Genomic DNA, 20007 nt, shown 5'->3' on the forward strand with positions numbered 1-20007 from the left:
CTTCTCGTTATAATTGCTGTCACGAGAAGCTTAGCCGCGAGCTACGGGGCGTGTCCACAGGTTTGCAGATAGTGGAATGCTCCATACGGAGTAGCTGCAACGGCAGTCGCGGACAATCCGCGGTATCGAGCGAAGAATCTCAGTAAGAGACTGGGCGGCAACGACTCTTGCACAAATACTGAGTGCCTATGATTCTCGATATGACAAGGCGAGTTGTTGGGGCTTTAAATAAGCAATGGCTACCCTGTTCCCGCGGCGATCGGTGCTTTGCAATGGAACGAGCTTGACGAGGATCGCCACCTCCTCATAAAAATGTGGCTATAACAACAAAGAACTCCACACGAACTGAAGCTCAATGTTCCAGCCTTTGTGATGCTCATAGTTATCCCGTGCCGGGTAGACTACAGGTTTTCTGAACCTGTTGTATTATCCTTACGTTGCACCTTTTCTCCATTGTTCACCAAACTACTGAAGCGTAAGTAAGAATTGGTCTAATCGCACTTCTGTAGAGCCAGAACACTATCCTCTCCCGATTCAAACCCAAATCTGTGAGCCTACTCGCTACTTGCTCTTCAAGTTCAGTTTCTGGACTTGCACTTCCAGTTCATTTACTCGACTTGCACTTCCAGTTTAGTTTCCGACGTATTTGACATTGTCGGATATCGAAATCGTGAACAGGCTAAGCTCTGCGCTACGGTGGCCACCTGACATACATTTTCGACTTATAATACATACTTTGAAAACGTCGTAATTCAAGGCAAAAATATAGTTTTTGACAGAGTTAAAAAATAATAAGGAAATCCTACAGTTAATTTAAACTTTCGTGAATTTATGATTATTTTTGAATATTTATGTATGTATGCATATACGTACATAGGCGCTATAGTATGTCGAAACTAAAGAAATTTCAGAACATTTTCGAGGTTTATAACGTACTTTTTATACAAGTATTAGACGTTTTCGACGTTTTCAACTTTGTGACAATCTATAACTTAAAAATCGTCGTACGGACCATCTCCCAGACTTTTCGGCCTTCCTGCATAGCTGATTCGGATTCCTACCCATTAGATGTATTGGGTTGCCCAAAAAGTAATTGGATTTTTTAAAAGAAAGTAAATGCTGTTTTAATAAAACTTAGAATGAACTTTAATCAAATATACTTTTTTTACACTTTTTTTCTAAAGCAAGCTAAAAGTAACAGCTGATAACTGACAGAAGAAAGAATGCAATTACAGAGTCACAAGCTTTCTCAACGCCGACTATATGAAAAATCCGCAATTACTTTTTGGGCAACCCAATATTACAATATCGTCTGCGGGTTTAAATCTATTCTTAATCAGCATCCGTTATAGGTTATTCTTAGTGGTCATCTATAGGAGAGGCGACAAAATGCCCCTCTGTGGCGTGCCCTGTGACATCTGTGATCTTTATGCCATGGGACCCACAATTTATCCACTTATTCTTTAGCATATGGTTTATCCACACTTTAAGTACCTGGTCCACCCGGTACTGGTCTAAGAGTTGCATTAGTGTCTCGGTCCGACCTTTGTTAAAAGCCTTCGATGTTAACGCATGCCGCCAATTTGTACATGTCCTACTCTTTATCATAGTATTCACAATGCGCTCCATGGTTGTGAGTAGAAAGGACGTAAGGCTTATACGCCTGTAGGCCGTTGCCTTACCGGGCTTGGGTATGAATACCACCCTTGCCTTCTGACAGGCTTTCGAAGTATATGCAAGTCCAAGGTACGGTGTGAATATAGCGGCCAGAAGTGTCACCAAGCAGTTCGCTTTTTACCATAAAGTCTGTTATAAAAAAGACTTCGATCAACCCCTTTGTTCCAAGACTCCGATGTCTGCATGAATCCCGTCGTATCCTGAAGAAAATGCGTTTTCGTCAATAGCATAAACATGTCCTCCGTTGAGGTTCTTTCATTCTTAGGCTCAGGATTTGCTAAATAAGGTTAAGCCAAGTGATCAGACGACATCATTTTTTTTTTGAGTACTTGTATTGAGGATGTCAACTTGTTCTCTTTTTACATTCATTCTTTGTTTACGTTTTCTCCTATTTGATGACATTTTCGATCAAGAGATTTCACATCCTTAATGATGTGCATGGAGCCTTTTCACTTTATGTTTTCGCAAGTGACCTACTGCAGACTTAACATAACACATCTGATGCATGGTCTTTGTAATAGTAATGCTCAGGATTCACTAATAGGTTAGGTCACATGCAAAAACACAAAGTGGATAGGCCCCATAAACATCATTAAGGATGTCAAATCTGACGATTGAAAATGTCATCATATAGGAGAAAACGTAAACAAAGAATGAATGTAAAAAGAGAACAAGTTGACATCCTCAATGCCAAGTACTGCCAAATATTAAAAAAAAAGTATATCGGCTGATCGCTTGGCTTAACCTTATTCAGTGAATCCTGAGTAATGCTGAAAACAAAGGTGTATTCGTCACATCTACACATAACTATCAGTCATGGCTGAAAAATCAAAATCATTCGATTTTTTTCGATGAATGACGTCTATCGATAACCGTTTACAAAGAAATGTGTAATCATTAATTGACAGAAATTGAAAAACACGTTCTGGGATATGCAAAATTAAATAAAATCAAAAGAAAGAAAGGAAAAAATTTATGTACCGTTTTAGGCAAAAGCTGTAATCAACACGTACACACGATGAGTACGATCATGATGTGCCATGTAAACTCTGTTTTTTTTTTTTTCTTTAAAAACGTTGTCCTTCTGTAAGTATTATCACATATCAATAAGACTGCCCAGCCATATTTTTTTTTAAATTTTAAAGATGCACTAAATGTGTGATTTTAACATAGGGCTGTCGATCGAAAAGTGCTATTTTCTTTCTTCGACCATTTTTCTAAGAAAAAAGTAAAATATATTTCAGTGATGGCTCAAAAAAATATAAGCATTTTTCGTGCGACAGACCTATGTTAAATCACGAGATTTAATGTAGATTTGCAAGTAAAAGCTAAAAAAAGTTAGCTGGATGTTAATATTCAAAGTTAATTTTTTTTTCATTAAAACTTACAGTATGATTAAAAAATCACTATCGGATACACTTACCTTACTCAATTTTTCTCCCTCGTGTCGTGGTAATAACGAACGTAAATTCTGAAAACCGGCGTTAATGCTTTGCATACGCCTCCGTTCATTACTATTGGCAATTTCACGACGCATTCGTTTCTCGTTTTCTAATGTAGTCTTATTGACAGATGGGGGTGGAGGCAATGTACCACATGCCAATTTTGTTCCGCCTTGGGATGACATGTTGCCGCTGTTGTGACGTTGACGTGATTTCGATGAAGGTGATACACTCTGTTCATATGATTGTTCTCCTTGTATTAAATATGACTCTCCTCCCGAGTCCTCCAATTGTAATCTGCAAAAAAAAAAATCAAAAAGCTTAAGTAAAGAACGAACAAAAAAAATCTGTTTTTAAAAACATAATTGGATACCAATGACAAAATCACACTAACGGACTAGAGCTGGCAAAGTATCGATGGCACTATTGATACAATCGATGTTTTATTTTTTTTCTGAATATCGATTTATATTTTCTCTATAGATACTATGGGAAAAGTTTTTTTTGCAAAATTGAGTAAAAATAATCGATCCAACAATGAACATATCCTATAAGATACATTGCACCATAGAGGGCGCGGTTTTCATCCGATTTAGTTAACATTTGTACAATGATTTCTCTCATGACTTCTGCAGAAATTATACACTTTGTTTAGAATACGCAATAAATTTTAACAACATGAATATTGGTACGCTTTTGTTTTCTGATTGTATTCCATGGTAACATTTGCTATGACACACATAGTAAATTCTTGATAGTGGACATCACGGTTCATAAATTGTATGCCAAAAGACCTCATTATTAATGTTATCGATAACACTATTTTATGTCATTCTCACAAAGTAAATGAATCACTAAAACTGTTTTTCCTTGAAATCGCACATACTGAACTTTCTCTATAACACTTTTAGACAACTGAACTGGAACTGAGCTCTTGGTATATTTCCATCAACTTCCAACTGACCATTTTAAATTTGGTTTTTTTTTGGTCTGTGCATAAATCGGTCTTGCATCTATATAAATCGATATCCTGAAATTTACTTCTCATTTTCATTTGAAATATAGTTGATCGGAAAATAACGATAGTATCGATACTATCGATATTTAATATCAAAAATATCGAATGTTGCGGCTATCGATAGTTTGCCAGCTCTGTAATGGACGCCAGTGCCTGGCCAGGCCCCAAGTACTTCCTTCATACCAGTTTTTTTTCTATTATTTAGATAACATATTGAAGATGAACAAGTGAAAACGCATTAACACTGAACTTTGGGTACCCACCATCATAGATATTCATTAGGGTGATGACTTTTTGAGTTTTTTTCTCAATGTATTCCATTTAAATATTGAAAAAGTTTGTGCAGAAAGCGCTTTGAAATTAAATTTTTTTAAGTCGAGTTTTTTTTTATCGAATCGCCTTATATCTAAGTTTTTCTCTAACCTTAATAAAAACTCATCAAAATGTGATACAGGGAAGTTGAGTTGTATAAAAGTCATCACCCTAATAAGTATTCAACAAGGATTTTCTGCTTACATTGCGTTTCTACTCGGCAAGGCATTTTAGGACCTTGTTCATTAGGGTGAGAGTATGGAGATTTTAATCCGCCCATGCCACTATGGACATACACCTAAGCCAGTGTTCGGTTTGTTGTGCGCGCTAAAAAATAAAAAGCAACCTCGTAAAAGAAAATTTAAAGTTAGGAATTCCTTGTTACTTAGAAAAACCTTAATTTTTTTCCATACCTATCCATACGTGTCCCCAATTAAGTACCGGTGTATGTTAGTCGTGAAAGCCGGAAAATGACATAGGAAATGCTCCAAGGTCTCATCATCTTCCCCACATGCTATCACTTGCCGCACCGATTTTGCATAAGTGAGTCCAATGTGTCCTGTTATGACACCAAAAGCTATACTGACCTCCTCCTTACTTCCTTTCAGTAATAGCCCAGTCCTCTCACGATCCGGATCCCCAATCTGTGTATGAGTGGCCACAGATATGTATGTCAAATCAGGGGCCTAATTCATTCTCGCATCCGTTGTCAAACGAGTTTTTGTTCAAGCATTAATTCAGTTACATAAATACTAATTGGATTATGACTTACGAACGTAATTTCTAAAAAAGTTATCGATTACGGAGAAGAAAAAAATCGATTTGCCGAGTGTCGCTATCGTAATTAGGCGAATACATATGCGGGATTTAGGCCCTATAATTTTAGTTAAGCCGTAACCTTTCTCGTTTTAGTGGGGACGTAGGCTAGATTTTTTTGGAAGAACAAGTCCCTGAAAATACCCAGATTTACGCTTCCTGGTGAAAATTACCTGCATAAATTATCTTTCTGGGGTTTAAATTTAAATTTCACCATATCCTTCTCGAAAGGCCTGGAAATCTCATTGATAACCAAAGTCATGAAAAGAAGAGATGGAGATAAACCCCTTACTTGTGCATTTCCTCTAATCATAAAAAAAAACCTCTTAATCGAGACCTCCGCCATTGGTGCATCAAAAACACTGACATGGCTGACAGTATCGAAAACCTTCGTTAAAAACCTGGTCGTGACATTGACTTTCGTGACAGTGTCTTTACTACTAACAACAGAAGGGAATTGGTCTGCATTATTACACTTTTCCCAAATCCTTGGCTGGATTTAGTAGTGGGATTACAAAAATTGGCAATAATTGTAGTGTTCGAATAGCAAAATAAAAAGGGTCAAAATCAAAGTGGAGGGGCTAAAGTCAGGGCTTAACCCCTTGGAAAACATGAACCCTAGTTAGGTATTGGTTACAGTGGAGATTGGTCGCAAGTACCTTGCAGTACAGCGACGTCATACTTTGGAACTTATTGGGTCATATAACGAGAAAATTAACAACTTTCACATTCAGAGCGCACACGAAAAATTATTTACCAACAACAACCACCGGTACGAAAACATTCGAACTTTTTGCGCGGCAGCATATATTCTTGGCATCCCAGAACACCACATACATTTTGCAAAAATTCATTATGTCCAATTCATATATAAACATCCATACAAATATGTACAGGCTTGTTCAAAACAAACAATTCGTTTGGAGAGCAAAAGAGTACCGAGTGAACATGGCGAAAGAGAGAAAGACAGCAAAGGAGTAATAAAACCTGTGCTAGAATGCATTGGAATTTTCATTGGAATGGAATGCAGTTTCATTCACCTTTTCAGCGCACATCCACATACATGTTTATGGCACAGACCTATACAAAAGCAAAATTGGTCATTCTTTCAATTGCCCCACCATCCAACCATCCATACAAAACCAAAGCTTTAAACATAAAAAACCACACACATTAGTGATTATTATTTTGCGCCATTGCTGTTCAACGGTAGATTGTTATTATTTATCAGCTGCTTTTTGTATGTCACTGTAGTCCAACAGCACACACATGCCTAAAAACATTAAATGGAAAGCCGCCAACGGCAGCACAAATTTAAGCATTGCAGCAGAGTTGAAAAATATGTACTGAGCAGTTCATGTTGGAGGCGGAGATGGCTGTGTCTTTTGCCCCATAGCCCAACATGATGATGCTGTACACTTATGTTTCTTTGTGCATTGCATTGTAATGTGGTCGGCGGCATTCAACATTCCAAGGCGAAAATACACGATTAGATCAATTCGCCGCAGCCCCATGTTTATTGGGGGGGAAAATGTAAAATCACTCTTTTTTTTATAAAAGTGAATGAGGGGAAATGGGAAAAAGAAATGCAACATGAAAATGTAGTGTTTGAAAATAGCTGTGTGTATTAAAGAGTGGGGAAATATTTTTACTACTTGGTTTTGTACATCAACATGAACAACAACAACCACAAACAACAAAGTGTGCGTTGTGTGAAGCAGCTGCAGCTCCAAACTTGAGCCAAAGCGTATGTATACCCGACAAATTTTTCGTCATCGTTTACGATGTCGTGATTTAGAAGAAAAAAAAATAAGATGGGTGGTGGGCCATAGGAGGCACAAGTTTAAAAATACATTCTTGTAAAGAAATGCATAGCATCGTTTGCCGAACTAACACATTGCTGTGTAGCTTTATGATTCTACTGCAAATTCCATTGTTGAATAGCAAAGACCGGGCAATTTGTTCACTCACAATCCTGCACTTCTAGCTAGATGGTTATGATGATAGGTATACCAAATTAAGTCGACAGAGGAATGCCACTCGACAACATTTCTGATATTTCTGCAAGAAATTTAAATCTGTTTGGAGAAGACATTACAAACCCATGTTGGATATAAACAATTATTTGCATTGTACATAGGTATGCCAGTTTTACCAGCAGATATTGAGTACATATGTACCATAGGAAGAACAAATGTAGGACAATAAACCCTTGATATTTATTGAATGTGACGTCAAGGATGACCTAAAATTATACGATAAGCTCGCGCTTATTCATGGGGTAACCCTATTCTAACAATGTAACAATTTAAAAGGCCTCCACGAGAAAATTAAGCAACGCTTGAATCTCCGCCATTCAAGTCGATCTAGCCATGTTCGTCCGTCCGCCTATATAATTTGTGTATGCATTTGATCTCGTGAACTCCTTAGAAGCTGCTATTAATTACTATCAGATGTCCTTTAAATTTTGGGCATAGTTGTTGTTGTAGCCGTGTGTTGAGCACTGAGTCGGCAGCCCTTGCCGATGAAGGACTTTATCGGGTCAAGCCGGTGCGTACAGACGGCTGGCATGGGACTGAGATCTGGGCTGGCTGCGCTAATCTCTTTAATCTCATATATCTCCCATATAAATCAATTTCCTGAATAAACTTCTAAAGCGCCAAAAAGTTTAAATTTTTGGTGGTGATTTCCAAGATTCAGCCTAGCCGAAACATAGCGCGTTTTTAATTGTTTCTCTTCTTCTCTCTTCTAGGTTAGGTTCCTTTAACCTAATCAAGCTCAAAAAGATGGCTCATATAGGTATTCAACTATGATTTTAAATCGACCTTTTCTCCAAAATCAAATCAAATACCCCAAACGAGTTTTTTGCTATCCTATAATTAGAATATTCTTTTTGCAACAAAGAAATCTTGTACTAGTCCACAACAAATTCTCATTCAACATGGCAAATAACTGCAACATCTGCGCCTCACTAAATGTTTAGAAACAAAAAAAAAACGCAAAAGCTTTTTGCAATTGTGTACGTGGTGTTTTTAGTATTGATTTGCATGAACTAACTGTAAATATACTAGCACACAAAAGAGAATTGAGAGAGCCTTAGTTATCTGTGAGGGCAGTGAGGAGGCGTACAAAAACACACTGAGACTTAACGTTACAAAAATCAAACCAATGAGATATGCGGGCGAGGGTGGAGATGGGAATTTGACAACAGCTGAATATGGTTGTATGAACTAATATTGTTGGCGCCACACTAAAGAACACTCACACTAAGTAAAAACCTAAAACATATATGAAAAATGATATTTTATAGTTTCTGAGAAACAGAAAACCGCGCAGATAAATAATGGATGTTATGCAATATAATGTGAAATTTCAACCAAAATACACGTAGAATAGATGGATGAGTAAAAAAACATATACAAATTAATAATAGTTATGAACACTATTTCATAAAAAAACCTATCAGGCAAACTTTAAAACAAAACAAATAAACCTACTACCTACTTAAGTACCTATTGTTAGATAGGCAGGCACCTATTACTTAATTTTTTCTAGTTATTTCTGATTTAAAATAACTTTTTATTCTATGTTGAGCTATCCTTGCCGAGCAACTGACAATACATTCAATAACAATGACAAAGAGTTTCTTCCCTCTAAGACAAAATAAAAACCGAAATACGATGTACAGCCATCAACCAGGCAAACAGCCATTGGTAAGAAACCAGCAGCCGGCTAAAAGCAAAACAAACAAAAAAAAGTACAAACGTATACAAATATATATATACATATGCAATGAATGCAAAACTAGTCATTGTCGCCGTCTTCGGTCTGTATGCCAGACAATAAGCTCCACTTTAAGTGCATTACACTGTCGTTGTCATTTAATAACATATACACAAACAATAGTATTTTGTTTGTGGCCTAGCCAGCTTGGCCAACAACGGCGACGACGAAGTCATTGTCGTCTGCAGCAACGAAGTATGATGTCAAACGACCCCAGCATATTCGCTGCGTTTCGAATAATTGCGAAAATTTTTACATTTGCGTTTACCGCCATGTTGTGGCATTATCTTCTCTTTTTGCTTTAAGAGAGATAGAGAGAGCAACACCCATTTATAAAAATGAATGGTGGGGCATCAGTATTCGCCGCAAACCAAGACCGTATGTACTACACATGCTTGGTGGAAACGGAAATGTCAATAGTTAAAAATATACACAACACACCACGTTTGCATTTCAAAGTTCGCAACCATATGCCACACAGTTGTTGCCGACTTTACTTAAAACGCAATTAAGAGACTACCAAAGCCCCACAATCGCCAACAAACAGAGTACGGGCGAAACAAATGGAATTGAATAATCAAAGAGATGAAAACATATTTAGGTTTAAGAAGTTTAGTGAGTAGTGGTTGTGAGCAGCGAGGAAATAGAGCATTAACAAGCAATAATAACAGTCATGTGCAACCATTTAGCAAAATAAAGAAATAACAGTAAAGAGAAAACGAATAGGAAGCTTAAGTTTGGCTCAAATTATCCATTAAAAAGCAGTGGCAAATTTCTCATATATCAATGAGTGCTGTCCGCTTCAAATTTAAGCTCAATGATAAGGAGTCTACTATTTCTGCTGAATTTTCTCTGATGTTCTCGCCAGGATTCGAACCCATTTGTTCAGCGTCATAGGCGGACATGCTTACCTCTGCGATACGGTGACCTCCATTTTTAAGTTTGACTGGGTCGAATATTATATACAGTCTACTATGCATTGACGTTGACAAGTTTTTGGACGAAGTCTACTCATAATTACTTGCCGACATCGAATAAGAATTGTACACCTCCATATGGCATACGATAGAAATGCAAATTTTGCCCATGCACATTCCACTAAGGAACAGGGACAAACTTCTCATATATCAATGAATGGAGTCTGATTCAAATTTAAGCTCAATGATAAGGGGCATCCTTTCAATAGCCTAGTCCGAACGGCGTGCCACAGTGCGATACCTCTTTGGAGAGAAGTTTTACATGGCATAGTATCTCACAAATGTTGCCAACATTAGGAAGGGAAAACCACCGCTGAAAATTTTTTCTGATGGTCTCGCCAGGTTTCGAACCCAGTCGGTTAGGGTTATAGAGCGAATTGATCGATACTTGAGAGTTGAAAATTTTCATAGAGGTCACTGTGCACAATTTCATCTAAATGGGATAAGATTTGCGCGTTGCTATATCAGGTTATGGACCGATTTCCGTCATACTTGAAAGTTAAGTTTTGGCCCAAAGAAATTAAATGGAAATATATTTGACATGCAATTTTATCATACACAATTTCAATCAATTTAGATAAAAAAAATGCGCTTTCAAGAGGCTCAAGAAGTCAAATCGAGGGATCGTTGCTAGGAAGCTGTTGTTTCTTAGATTGAAGACCACACGACTAGCAACATCGATTAGTTGTAGATTCACATATGGACCGACCATAATAGATATATTTTAACCAGGGTAAAAAATACACCTTATGTGATCTCCAACGTGGATCATATTTACCACGAATGTAGAGGGCTCCCAAACAGCACAATCTTCATTTTTTTTGCGAAATCAGATAAAAATGCATCATTCATAAGATCAAGCAGGAGATATGTCGAAATAGTGTCCGGTTTAGACCAGATTTGGCGTGGCTATCGGGGTCTAATTCCATTCTATATACCAAATTTTCGCAAATTAAGGCCAAATACGTGCCAAATAAACTAAATTATTTCAGATTTTGGGTGTAGCCGACACAATTATCAAGCGGTATAATAAACAAATTGTTACAAATAAGGTCAAAATTTGACTATAAAAAGCAAAAAATGTCATCAGGAGCCCTGTATTTGTGGTAATTATATAAAAATGGACCCATATAACTTTGCACCCAATTTTAGCGAATCGGATGAAAAATACGCCTTTTGTTAAGAAGGAAGGAAGTTAAATAGGAAGATCAGTTGATATGGGCGTCAATTCAACATGTGGCCTATTTTCGATCTTCATATGCCCGTGGCAAAAAGTAATTATTTGTGCCATGTTTCAGTTCAATATATTTATTTTAGTGGCTTTAAATTGATTTCTATAGGGCACGGACAGAAATGGGTGGATTGTTTTAACATTTTATTGCCACTAAGAATTTTATATCTTTAAGGGACGAAAATAAAATTTTCGATAAATTGCAAAATAGAAACACTTCCACCCTTCGGATGTGGGAATGAAAAAAAACACATTTTTAAAATTTTTATCAAGTCTGTTTAGAGTGTGACCTGAAAACCGAGCAGAGATCGTCAGTGCGATAAAATCGTCTGCCCTTTCATTCCCCTTTACTCCGTTATGGACCGACACCCAAACGATGCGGATTTTGCCATCCTCAGAGACGGTGTTAATCTTCTTTTTACACTGTAACTGTTTACCACACTACCAAACGCATTCCGTGATCGCCCGGTTCCCCGCCTGCAGGACCGTATTATGGTCCGGCAGTCTAAAACACTCACTCTGTCCCCTAGCTTTGATCCATCCGTGTAACATGATCTTCCATACGGCAATACTAAGCTTCCGTAGTCCAAGACTGTGCCGCTGGCAGCAGTGCCTCGCACTCAACCTCAAGTGTCGTCTCAGGTATCCGATCGGAAACCTCTTCCCTTCTTTCCAGGTTTCCTATCGTTGCCTCGTTTATACCGCGATGGCATGAGCTGCTCCCATCGCCTTAAATCTCATAGCCGCAGTGGCTGCCTTACATTTAATCTATATATTACTGAGTCGGATAGTCTCCAGTGCCCTTGTGGGCGTGGCCCTCATCGCTTCGCCTATGCCAAGACAACATGTTCTCCGAACTTGTTGTATTGCAGTCCACCAGACTACTGCGGCGTAAGTAAGTATTGATCTAATCACGCCCCTGTAGAGCCAGCGGACTATCCTCGGATTCAGGACCCATTTCGAGCCTACGGCCGGTCTACATAGTGACACTTCCAAAAAAGTTTCCTATCCAAGAACCCTCCTAAGTATTTGACTTTGTCAGATATCGAAATCGTTTTACTGAGGAAACGTGGTGCGTCAAATTGGCCCACCTTCGTCTTTCTCGTGAACAGGCATATTTCAATCTTCTTTGGGTTAACATTAAGACCGCTAGATCTAGCCCAGTCATATGCCATATGCAAGACCCTATCGGCCCTTTTGCATAGCTGGTTCGGATCCTTACCTCTAAGAAGTATTATAACACCGTCTGCTACTACAACTTTTTCTGAGATCTACTTTTTCAGGAATTCCCGGGTTCGGATTTGAGATTGCGAAAGTGTAAATTTGCGGCAAATGCGAAATTTCATTCATTGGTAAATAATCCTTGGCGCCCTATATACATACGATCAAGAATTTACAAAAGTTTAATTTATTAGGTGCTAGCTAGAGAAATATTATTCTCTTTTTTTTAGATTTTAATTTTACACAGTTGAGTGGGCACATCAACACGGTACCCACAGTTCTACAGAAAGAAATCGTCCAGATGAAAATGACCGGAAAATTTAACCAATTCCTTCATTTAAACTTTTTTTTTTTTAATTTGATACTTAGCCAACAGCCAGCATTGGCAGAGGCAGCCTTTTCTTATGTTCTCGAGGGTGTTTGACCAATAACCGATTACCTCAATTTCAAGGAATTAACCCCTTGTATTTTATTAAAGATTACAGATTTTGGTTTCAGATACTTTGTTCTGTAAGCTCTATTACAAGGCTTTGTAAATCACCAAAGTTTAACAAATAGTAGCGCAGCAGTGCTAAAACAACGTACATTGACTTTCATCGAAACTATTTTCACAAGTAATTAAACACCACACCCTAGCTCACCATACTTTAGCTGCTGTGCTACTTGTTTTATTTGAAAAAAAAAATAAAATAAACAAAGTCAGCTGTTTTCGGTTTGTTTGTTACTTGCGATTTATTAATAAATCAGCACGAGCGCCCCCGAATAGCAGAAACACAACCACAATTGACATCATATGGTGATGAGTGGAAAAGAAAACGTAGTGGGGCTCTTGTTGGTGTTGCTGATAAGAAAATGCAAAAGAAAACTAATACCATCATGTAGCTGCTTGTTCACAAACAGACCCACACTTGCGTACCACCGCCGTTGTATTCTCGTCGATGTGTCAGCAAATGACGGGAAGGAGTATACGTATACGTACATATGTACATACAAACGAATGTGAAATGAAATCAAATAGCTTAATTTGCTCTACGCAAAGGTCACTTGCGTCAACCGGTCTCGTTAATATTTGCATTCGTTCCAACGTCGTAGTAGTATTCATTCGTTGCTGTCGTATGTGCCGTCGTCGGTGTCGTTTTTATTCGACTATACAAGCTGTTTTTGGTTGGGTGTTGTTGTTGGTCTCTCATTTTTTCTTGTCCTCGCTGTTAAATGTTGTTGGATTAAAATAAACCATCACCATATGATGGCCGCATAACAAAGAAATTAAAGGAAAACATTTGGAACAATATTGCTTAACATTTGAACAATCCCTTTATACTTCGTCAACATCATAACGTAATTTAAATGTGATTATAATGTTAACAGGAATAGGTACAAAACACTTAAAGTTTTATTTACCTTTTGAACGAAAAACCTTGGCTGTCACACTCCAAACTATGCCATTGTCAAGCAAATCTTTTTGGTGCTCTACATTCTCCCTAGATGAGAATAAAGCCCTATATAAGATTGACAAATTACCTTGAGGAGGTATTACCGGGACTGCAGGTGGCCCTCCACAATGGATCGCATTTGACACGTTCTTTCAATGTCATTTTCTATTACACATATATGTAGGTCCAAATGGACCGTAGTCGTCATGACTTTTAGAAGTCACCATTTAAAATTTCACCCAAATCGTATAATTGCGCCATCTTGGGGCTCAAGAAGTTAAATGAAGCCATCCATGTATATGGGAGCACTATCAGGACCGATTTGGACCATACTTGGGACGTTTGTTGAAAGTCATAACAAAACTTAACGTGCGAAATAAATTTCAGTGGTTATTGCGACTTCCAGAGTCTCAAGAAGTCAAATCTGAAGATTGGTTTATATAGCAGTTGTATATGGTTATAAACCGATTTGAACCATATATGGCACAGTTGTTGCAAGTCAAAATAAAAAACTAAATGCAGAGGCTCCGAGATCACTTTATATGGTAGCTGTAAAACATTGATCGATATGGCCCGACCTACACTAATAGGAAGTGTAACTTTACTCATTCTAAAGTTAGCGTGCTTTCGACATACAGACTGACCTGATGTCAAGATGATCAAGGACAAAATAGTATACCTCCACCTCCCATCCTTTGGTGACAGGGACTTGTGACACCTTACCTCATTCAAGCGGAGACCGTGGAAAGCTTACACCCTGTTTGGACTTGTTGGGTCCACAAACGGTGCGCGCTTTCTACGGGATTCATCAATGATCCATTTCTGACTAGCTCATCAGCCGTTTCGTTTCCCGCCCACTTTGATAAACAAGCAGAGCCTTACGGCCTTCCCCAAAACATCTCGACTTTACATGTCCACACGCCATAGCGTTCACGCTGCCTGATCCCAATACTTCGCAAAAATTTTGATAATTGTAGCATCTATTAAATGTAAACACCCTAAGATATATTATATTAGAAAATATAATTTAAAAATTTATTTTAATACTTAAACGTTTGCAAGTACATACTAAAAATAAATAAAAAAAAAATCTAAAGTTCATATACTATTACACAGCTGTGTGTTTAACAAAGACGAATAAGCAACAGAAACACATGATTTTGGGTTTTTATTGAATAAAACCACCGTTTTGCCGTGAGATAGCAGCGAACAATTGTATGACTGGTTTTGCTGTTAGATATTTGCCGGTACAGCTGTTCAAGCGAGTAACTAAAAACAACGGCAACCATCGCATATACACATACACACATATGCTAAATCAAATCATACGTTCGTTCGTCATCGTTGGTTTGGCTTATTATGGAGGAAACAGAGAAAGTAATGTGATGAGAAGAAAGCCAAATTACAACAGCTGATCTTATAAAGAAAAATATAATAAAAAACAAGAGTTTTACAATGCCTCAATGAAGATTTTCATGCCTCAAAATTCGGGAGATTTTTAGTACTATTATTGTGGCCTAGCACTAAAAAAGATTTGTGCAGTTTTTCATAGGAACCAGAGAAAATGAAACAATATCGATGAAAACAAAACATTTTGCTTTTTGCGCCATACTTTTTTTCCAACACCACCACTACACAACAGGCACAAACACACAAGCAAAAAACGAACGACGACTGGAGGCCATATGTTTCATTTTCCCTGACAAACTACTGCTGATCCGATAGTGGCGAAAAAAAACTTATGACAGACGCCAGACAAAATAAAAAAAAAAAAGATGTGAGGAGATTAGAAAAACATATGGAATATGAGGTATTTTTCCGGAAGAGACAACAAAAGAAAAAACGTAAAACTTTATATAGAAGTCTACAACACAAAAACCCCAGCACATTAATCTAATTAAATTAAAATAATTTGGGAACATATACTTACTGCAATTCCTCATCCAGTTCTTCTGTGCTTTGATATTCAACATTTTCCAATATCACTTCCTCTGTTTTTATTGGAACGTTTGAAGACATGTTTTTCTTGTACCGATAATAATTAAATAGAAGTTGCTCTTAATTTTATTTGTATAGCAGCACAAACCACGTGCTTTTACTTTCAGCTTTATTTTCAGATTAGGTTTTATTTCTTCACTCTTTTTTTCTGGGTGTATACATATGTATTTAGCATTATACTTGATTTTTTCATACAATTCTTTCACAATTTTTAAATGGTGCTTTGTTTTGATTTTAGCTTTTTCTTTTCTTTATTTTTTCTTCACACACTGCAATCAACGTTTTCTATGATAAACTCTTGCTGCAAATGTAAAGCAAAGAACGTTAATTGAAATCCAAGATGACGTTTTACCCGTCGCTTTGTTTTTACATCTCTTCCATACACACATCAACACACGCACACACTTTGAAAAAGGTGACGCTCTCACTACAAAATTTTTCTCTTTGTTTTAGGTGTTGAATTCGCCGTCCAGCCGTCGACGCTGTCGTTTCGTGCCGTTCCCTTTTGTACTTATTAACAGCTGGCTTTTCGCCGTATATACACACACATATCAACTTTTTTATTTGCTTATATAGTAGATATTTTTCAGCTGTTTTTTCTTGCTTACACAATTTAGCGGCAATTTTTCTGCACATTCAACTTTTTCCTAGGTTTTTTTCTTTCACCAGTCTGATATTTACTTTTATTTTGATATTTTTACCTTAAAATTTCATTTTAAACGACTATGGATTCTTAGTTTCTCTACTTTCAGAAACGGAAAAAACGGATAGCGCCTTCACACAACCGCGTTAATTGAAGCTCAAGAATGCAATGAGTTAGGGATCCCAAAGTCGACTCTCCACTAATCGATTAGTCGACTTTTTGTGCAAAAAAGTCGAAGTCGACTTTCAATGAATAAAAATCGAATAATCGATTTTATAAAAATTTCTTGATGGCAAAAGTTTACGAAAATTTGTAGGAAATATAAGTATCTTATTCAGAAAAAATTTCAAATGTCGAAACGTCAACTTTTTGCAAAAGACGACTTTTTGTGAATTAAAATCTCGACTTTTTGCAAAAAAGAATTCTGCTTGCGGCATGTTTTTAGATAATTATAATTTATCTATATTCACAAGCGCCACCAATATTATTTATGAAAACACTGAGAAAATACTGAACTTAGATAAATTATATATAGATAAAGAAATTATACTTCCCACATAGACTTGTTGGTGTCGCTAGTGAATATAGATAAATAAGAATCATCTAAGAACATGCCGCAAGAGAATTCTGCTCTCATTGGCATTCAGTTTGAGTCGTTTTTATTTTCTAAATATTCATGATTTCCTTTCCTGTGAAGGAAACAATGACGCAATGCACGTATATAGGATTTCGCCAGTCGTGGCTTCCAATATGTTTATCTTCCTTTCTTGTATATCTTTCCAACTTGCTGTAAAGTTGATTTTTTAAATTTTTCTCCAGAGCTGCCTGCTTTGAAGAAAAATAAAATAATTACCGACACCTATAAGCTTGCCATTGAGAGCAGAATTCTGCTTGCGGCATGTTCTTAGACAAGTCATCATCTATGTGCGAAGTTCAAATTCTTTATCTATTTATAATTTATCGTTGCATCATTTATATTCAAAATGGAAATGCCATAATTGAATGTCAATAATATGAGAACAAGAGAAATTTAAATTGTGAACAAGATGAACCAAGGCGTTTGTGACCCACTGCTGTCAATGTTAGCATAATACCTTGCAACATGTTCAATGTGACTATACTTCCGTGTTGTTGTTGGTAGTTCTAGCAGTGTGTTGTACACTGAGGCGGCAGCCCTTGCCGATGAAAGACTCCATTGGGCCAATTCGGTAGGTACAACCGGCTGCCATGGGATCGCTCCCATAGTAATGTATAGCCAGAGCATGATCACCCACTCCATGTATCTCGCATTAAGGTGATTTATGGGCGCTGATAGGCACATATTCTGAAACAATGTATAGCTTTACAGTTGCCATAATGCCTTCACTATTTCTTCACATATCATGGAAGGCGAAAATATAAGATATCAAAATCAAATCCTATATATTTTGTTAACACTAGTTTGGATAACTTAACCTCTTAGAAGTTTATAGAGTTACTTAAGTCAGATCCATGGATTCGTCACCGTCAGGTTCCGAAGTATAAATATAAATGTCTCTTCGGCGGGCAAATAAAATCTCATTACGTTTTGGGTGAGTGGCCAAGGAGTGAACCACACCTCCTGTTTTACCTACAGAAAAAAAGAACAATTCGTCTATAAAAATCAAAAAAAAAAAAACAACAATATCATTGATGCTGGTTTCTTACTTATTTCAATGTTTTGCAACACTTTACTTTCCAACAAATCCCATACAAATACATTTCCGTGACTACTCCCTGATATGATGTGTGTGTCATTAGACATTATACCGCATTCAATTTGGTAATCATCAGCTTCATGTCCTTTATATTCGGATAGCAATCCACCAGATTCGCAATCCAGCAGACGTACAACGCTATCTTGGCAAGCAGCCACAAGACATTGTTCATCTCTTGTCATGCATATATACGTTATGGGGACACCAATCTTGTCCATGGTTAATTCACCGGCACGGATATCGTAATGGCGAATACATCCATCTAAGGACGAAGTTATTATTTTGTTTTCATTACACAATACTGTTGTAATGCAATCCTTAGCTTCTCGCATCATTTGAACTGGTTCTAACCGCCGTGTTCGTATGTCCCAACAAAATACAGCATTATCCCGACCACCAGATATGGCAATGGATGAGTCCTCATTGAAGCATACACATTTAACACCACCTGCATGTCCTCGCAACCTTCTAACGGGCGTTCCAGTGCTTACATCCCAATATATAATACTTTTGTCCAAACTAGCTGAAACAATGTTGCTACTTTCACAACTGCCAGCCGCGTCCGTAACCTCATCGGCATGTCCTCCATAGGTTTTTAGTAAGAGGCCCGATTTATGGTTCCACAGCTTTATTTTTTTGTCCGAGCCACAAGACAAACAGTACGTACCATCCACTAAAATACAATAAATATCTCATTACCCAAATGCTAAATAAAGGGAAAGGAGAGAACATGCTGCTAAATTGTAAACCAAAGATTTTAGGAAATTTACAAGATATACAAACTGCTTGTTACTTACATTGTGGGTTTATAAGCAGACCAAGCAGTATGTATATCTTGTAAAATTCTTCAAATTTTTGTTGTAAACTAAAAAACGGATAGGAATACGAAATATGCTTTTTATTTCCATACCATTATATCTCACTGCTCTTACAGCTCCCTGCTTGCAGTCAATTACTCGTGCATGTCTAAACTCCTCGAAACTTGTCATTCCTTTCAAATAATTAACAAACTATTTCTCTAGCCGGTCCAATGGCCTCAATGGATAGAGGCCGCTTAATAAACAAATACCTTTAAACAAAATATTTGCAAACGTTAAGACGTTGTCGAATCATAAATAAACAGAACACATGAAGACAGACAGAACAAAATGCCCAACAATGTCACCCTGTAAACCAAAGCTCATGGCTCAATAATCAAGCTGATTTACAAAATCGACTTTAAGGACTGCATGCACCTCTGGCGAAATTTTCGTCAAGCCACATTTTCATGTGGAGGTGACGATGAAGCTCCTATAGGTGAGCAAGCTCGTTCCGGTCCAAAGAACCGATCGCCGTGGGAACAGGTTGGCCATTGGTTATTTAAACGAGTCAATAGCACGCCTTGTCATATCGAGCATGATAGGCACTCAGTATTTGTACAAGGGCCGGTGCCACCCGACCTCTCACTGAGAATCTCCGCTCATTCCAAAACGGCAACTTAGTGCAACTTTGATTTGTGTATGTTACTAGTGCACCGTAAACAGCTGAGTACAATTTTTTCTCGCGAGTGCGCTATCTGTCGACATATTTTGTTGTTGGACAACTGCCACTACCTGTAAATGAACATGTCTTGGGTACGAAGCTCAAACTAAATTTTCTTTGAGTAACAGGGTGACATAATAGGCATTGGTGAATTTTTTCTTGCAACAGCGAATGAAAATTTATATATTTATAGATCCAT

At 37.5% G+C, this 20007-nt stretch overlaps 3 protein-coding genes across 5 annotated transcripts in view; 1 reads left to right on the forward strand and 2 right to left on the reverse strand.

Moving 5' to 3' along the window:
* The window catches only part of Adf1 (Adh transcription factor 1), a 39427-nt gene extending 22689 nt beyond the window's left edge, over positions 1–16738 (reverse strand). Inside the window, exons 1-3 of one of the 3 annotated variants that reach the window (XM_013245879.2) lie at positions 16610–16738; positions 15841–16209; positions 3101–3416 (exon numbers count right to left, since the gene is read on the reverse strand). In XM_013245879.2, coding sequence (XP_013101333.1) covers positions 3101–3416; positions 15841–15929 — 405 coding nt within the window. In that variant the 5' untranslated portion in view covers positions 15930–16209; positions 16610–16738. Of the gene's footprint in view, positions 1–3100; positions 3417–4653; positions 4777–4862; positions 5120–15840 lie in introns of those variants that run through there. The other 2 variants (XM_013245880.2, XM_059365322.1) reach the window with 2 other exon arrangements.
* Positions 1–20007, forward strand: part of LOC106083086 (conserved oligomeric Golgi complex subunit 5) — a 39661-nt gene that overhangs the window by 16552 nt on the left and 3102 nt on the right. The gene's annotated exons all lie outside the window — the stretch shown is intronic.
* On the reverse strand, positions 17950–19357 carry LOC106083056 (WD repeat domain-containing protein 83). The gene is made up of 3 exons (XM_013245881.2): positions 19198–19357; positions 18238–18960; positions 17950–18160 (listed from the first exon to the last, which is right to left on the reverse strand). Exons 1-3 carry the CDS (start codon positions 19274–19276, stop codon positions 18030–18032), a joined length of 933 nt encoding a protein of 310 aa, XP_013101335.1. The 5' UTR covers positions 19277–19357; the 3' UTR covers positions 17950–18029.

The sequence above is a fragment of the Stomoxys calcitrans genome, chromosome 3 (genome assembly GCF_963082655.1).
Source record: "Stomoxys calcitrans chromosome 3, idStoCalc2.1, whole genome shotgun sequence".
In the NCBI taxonomy this organism is placed as follows: Eukaryota; Metazoa; Arthropoda; class Insecta; order Diptera; family Muscidae; genus Stomoxys; species Stomoxys calcitrans.

Bases quoted from the DNA above. Each gene is read 5' to 3' on its own strand.
- LOC106083056 (XM_013245881.2), bottom strand. From the start codon at position 19,276: ATGACAAGTTTCGAGGAGTTTAGACATGCACGAGTAATTGACTGCAAG. The intron at 18,961-19,197 runs GTATGGAAATAA...ATTGTATTTTAG, and splicing joins AAGAGCAGTGAGATATAATG to TGGATGGTACGTACTGTTTG. The intron at 18,161-18,237 runs GTAAGAAACCAG...TTTTTTCTGTAG, and splicing joins GTTGCAAAACATTGAAATAA to GTAAAACAGGAGGTGTGGTT.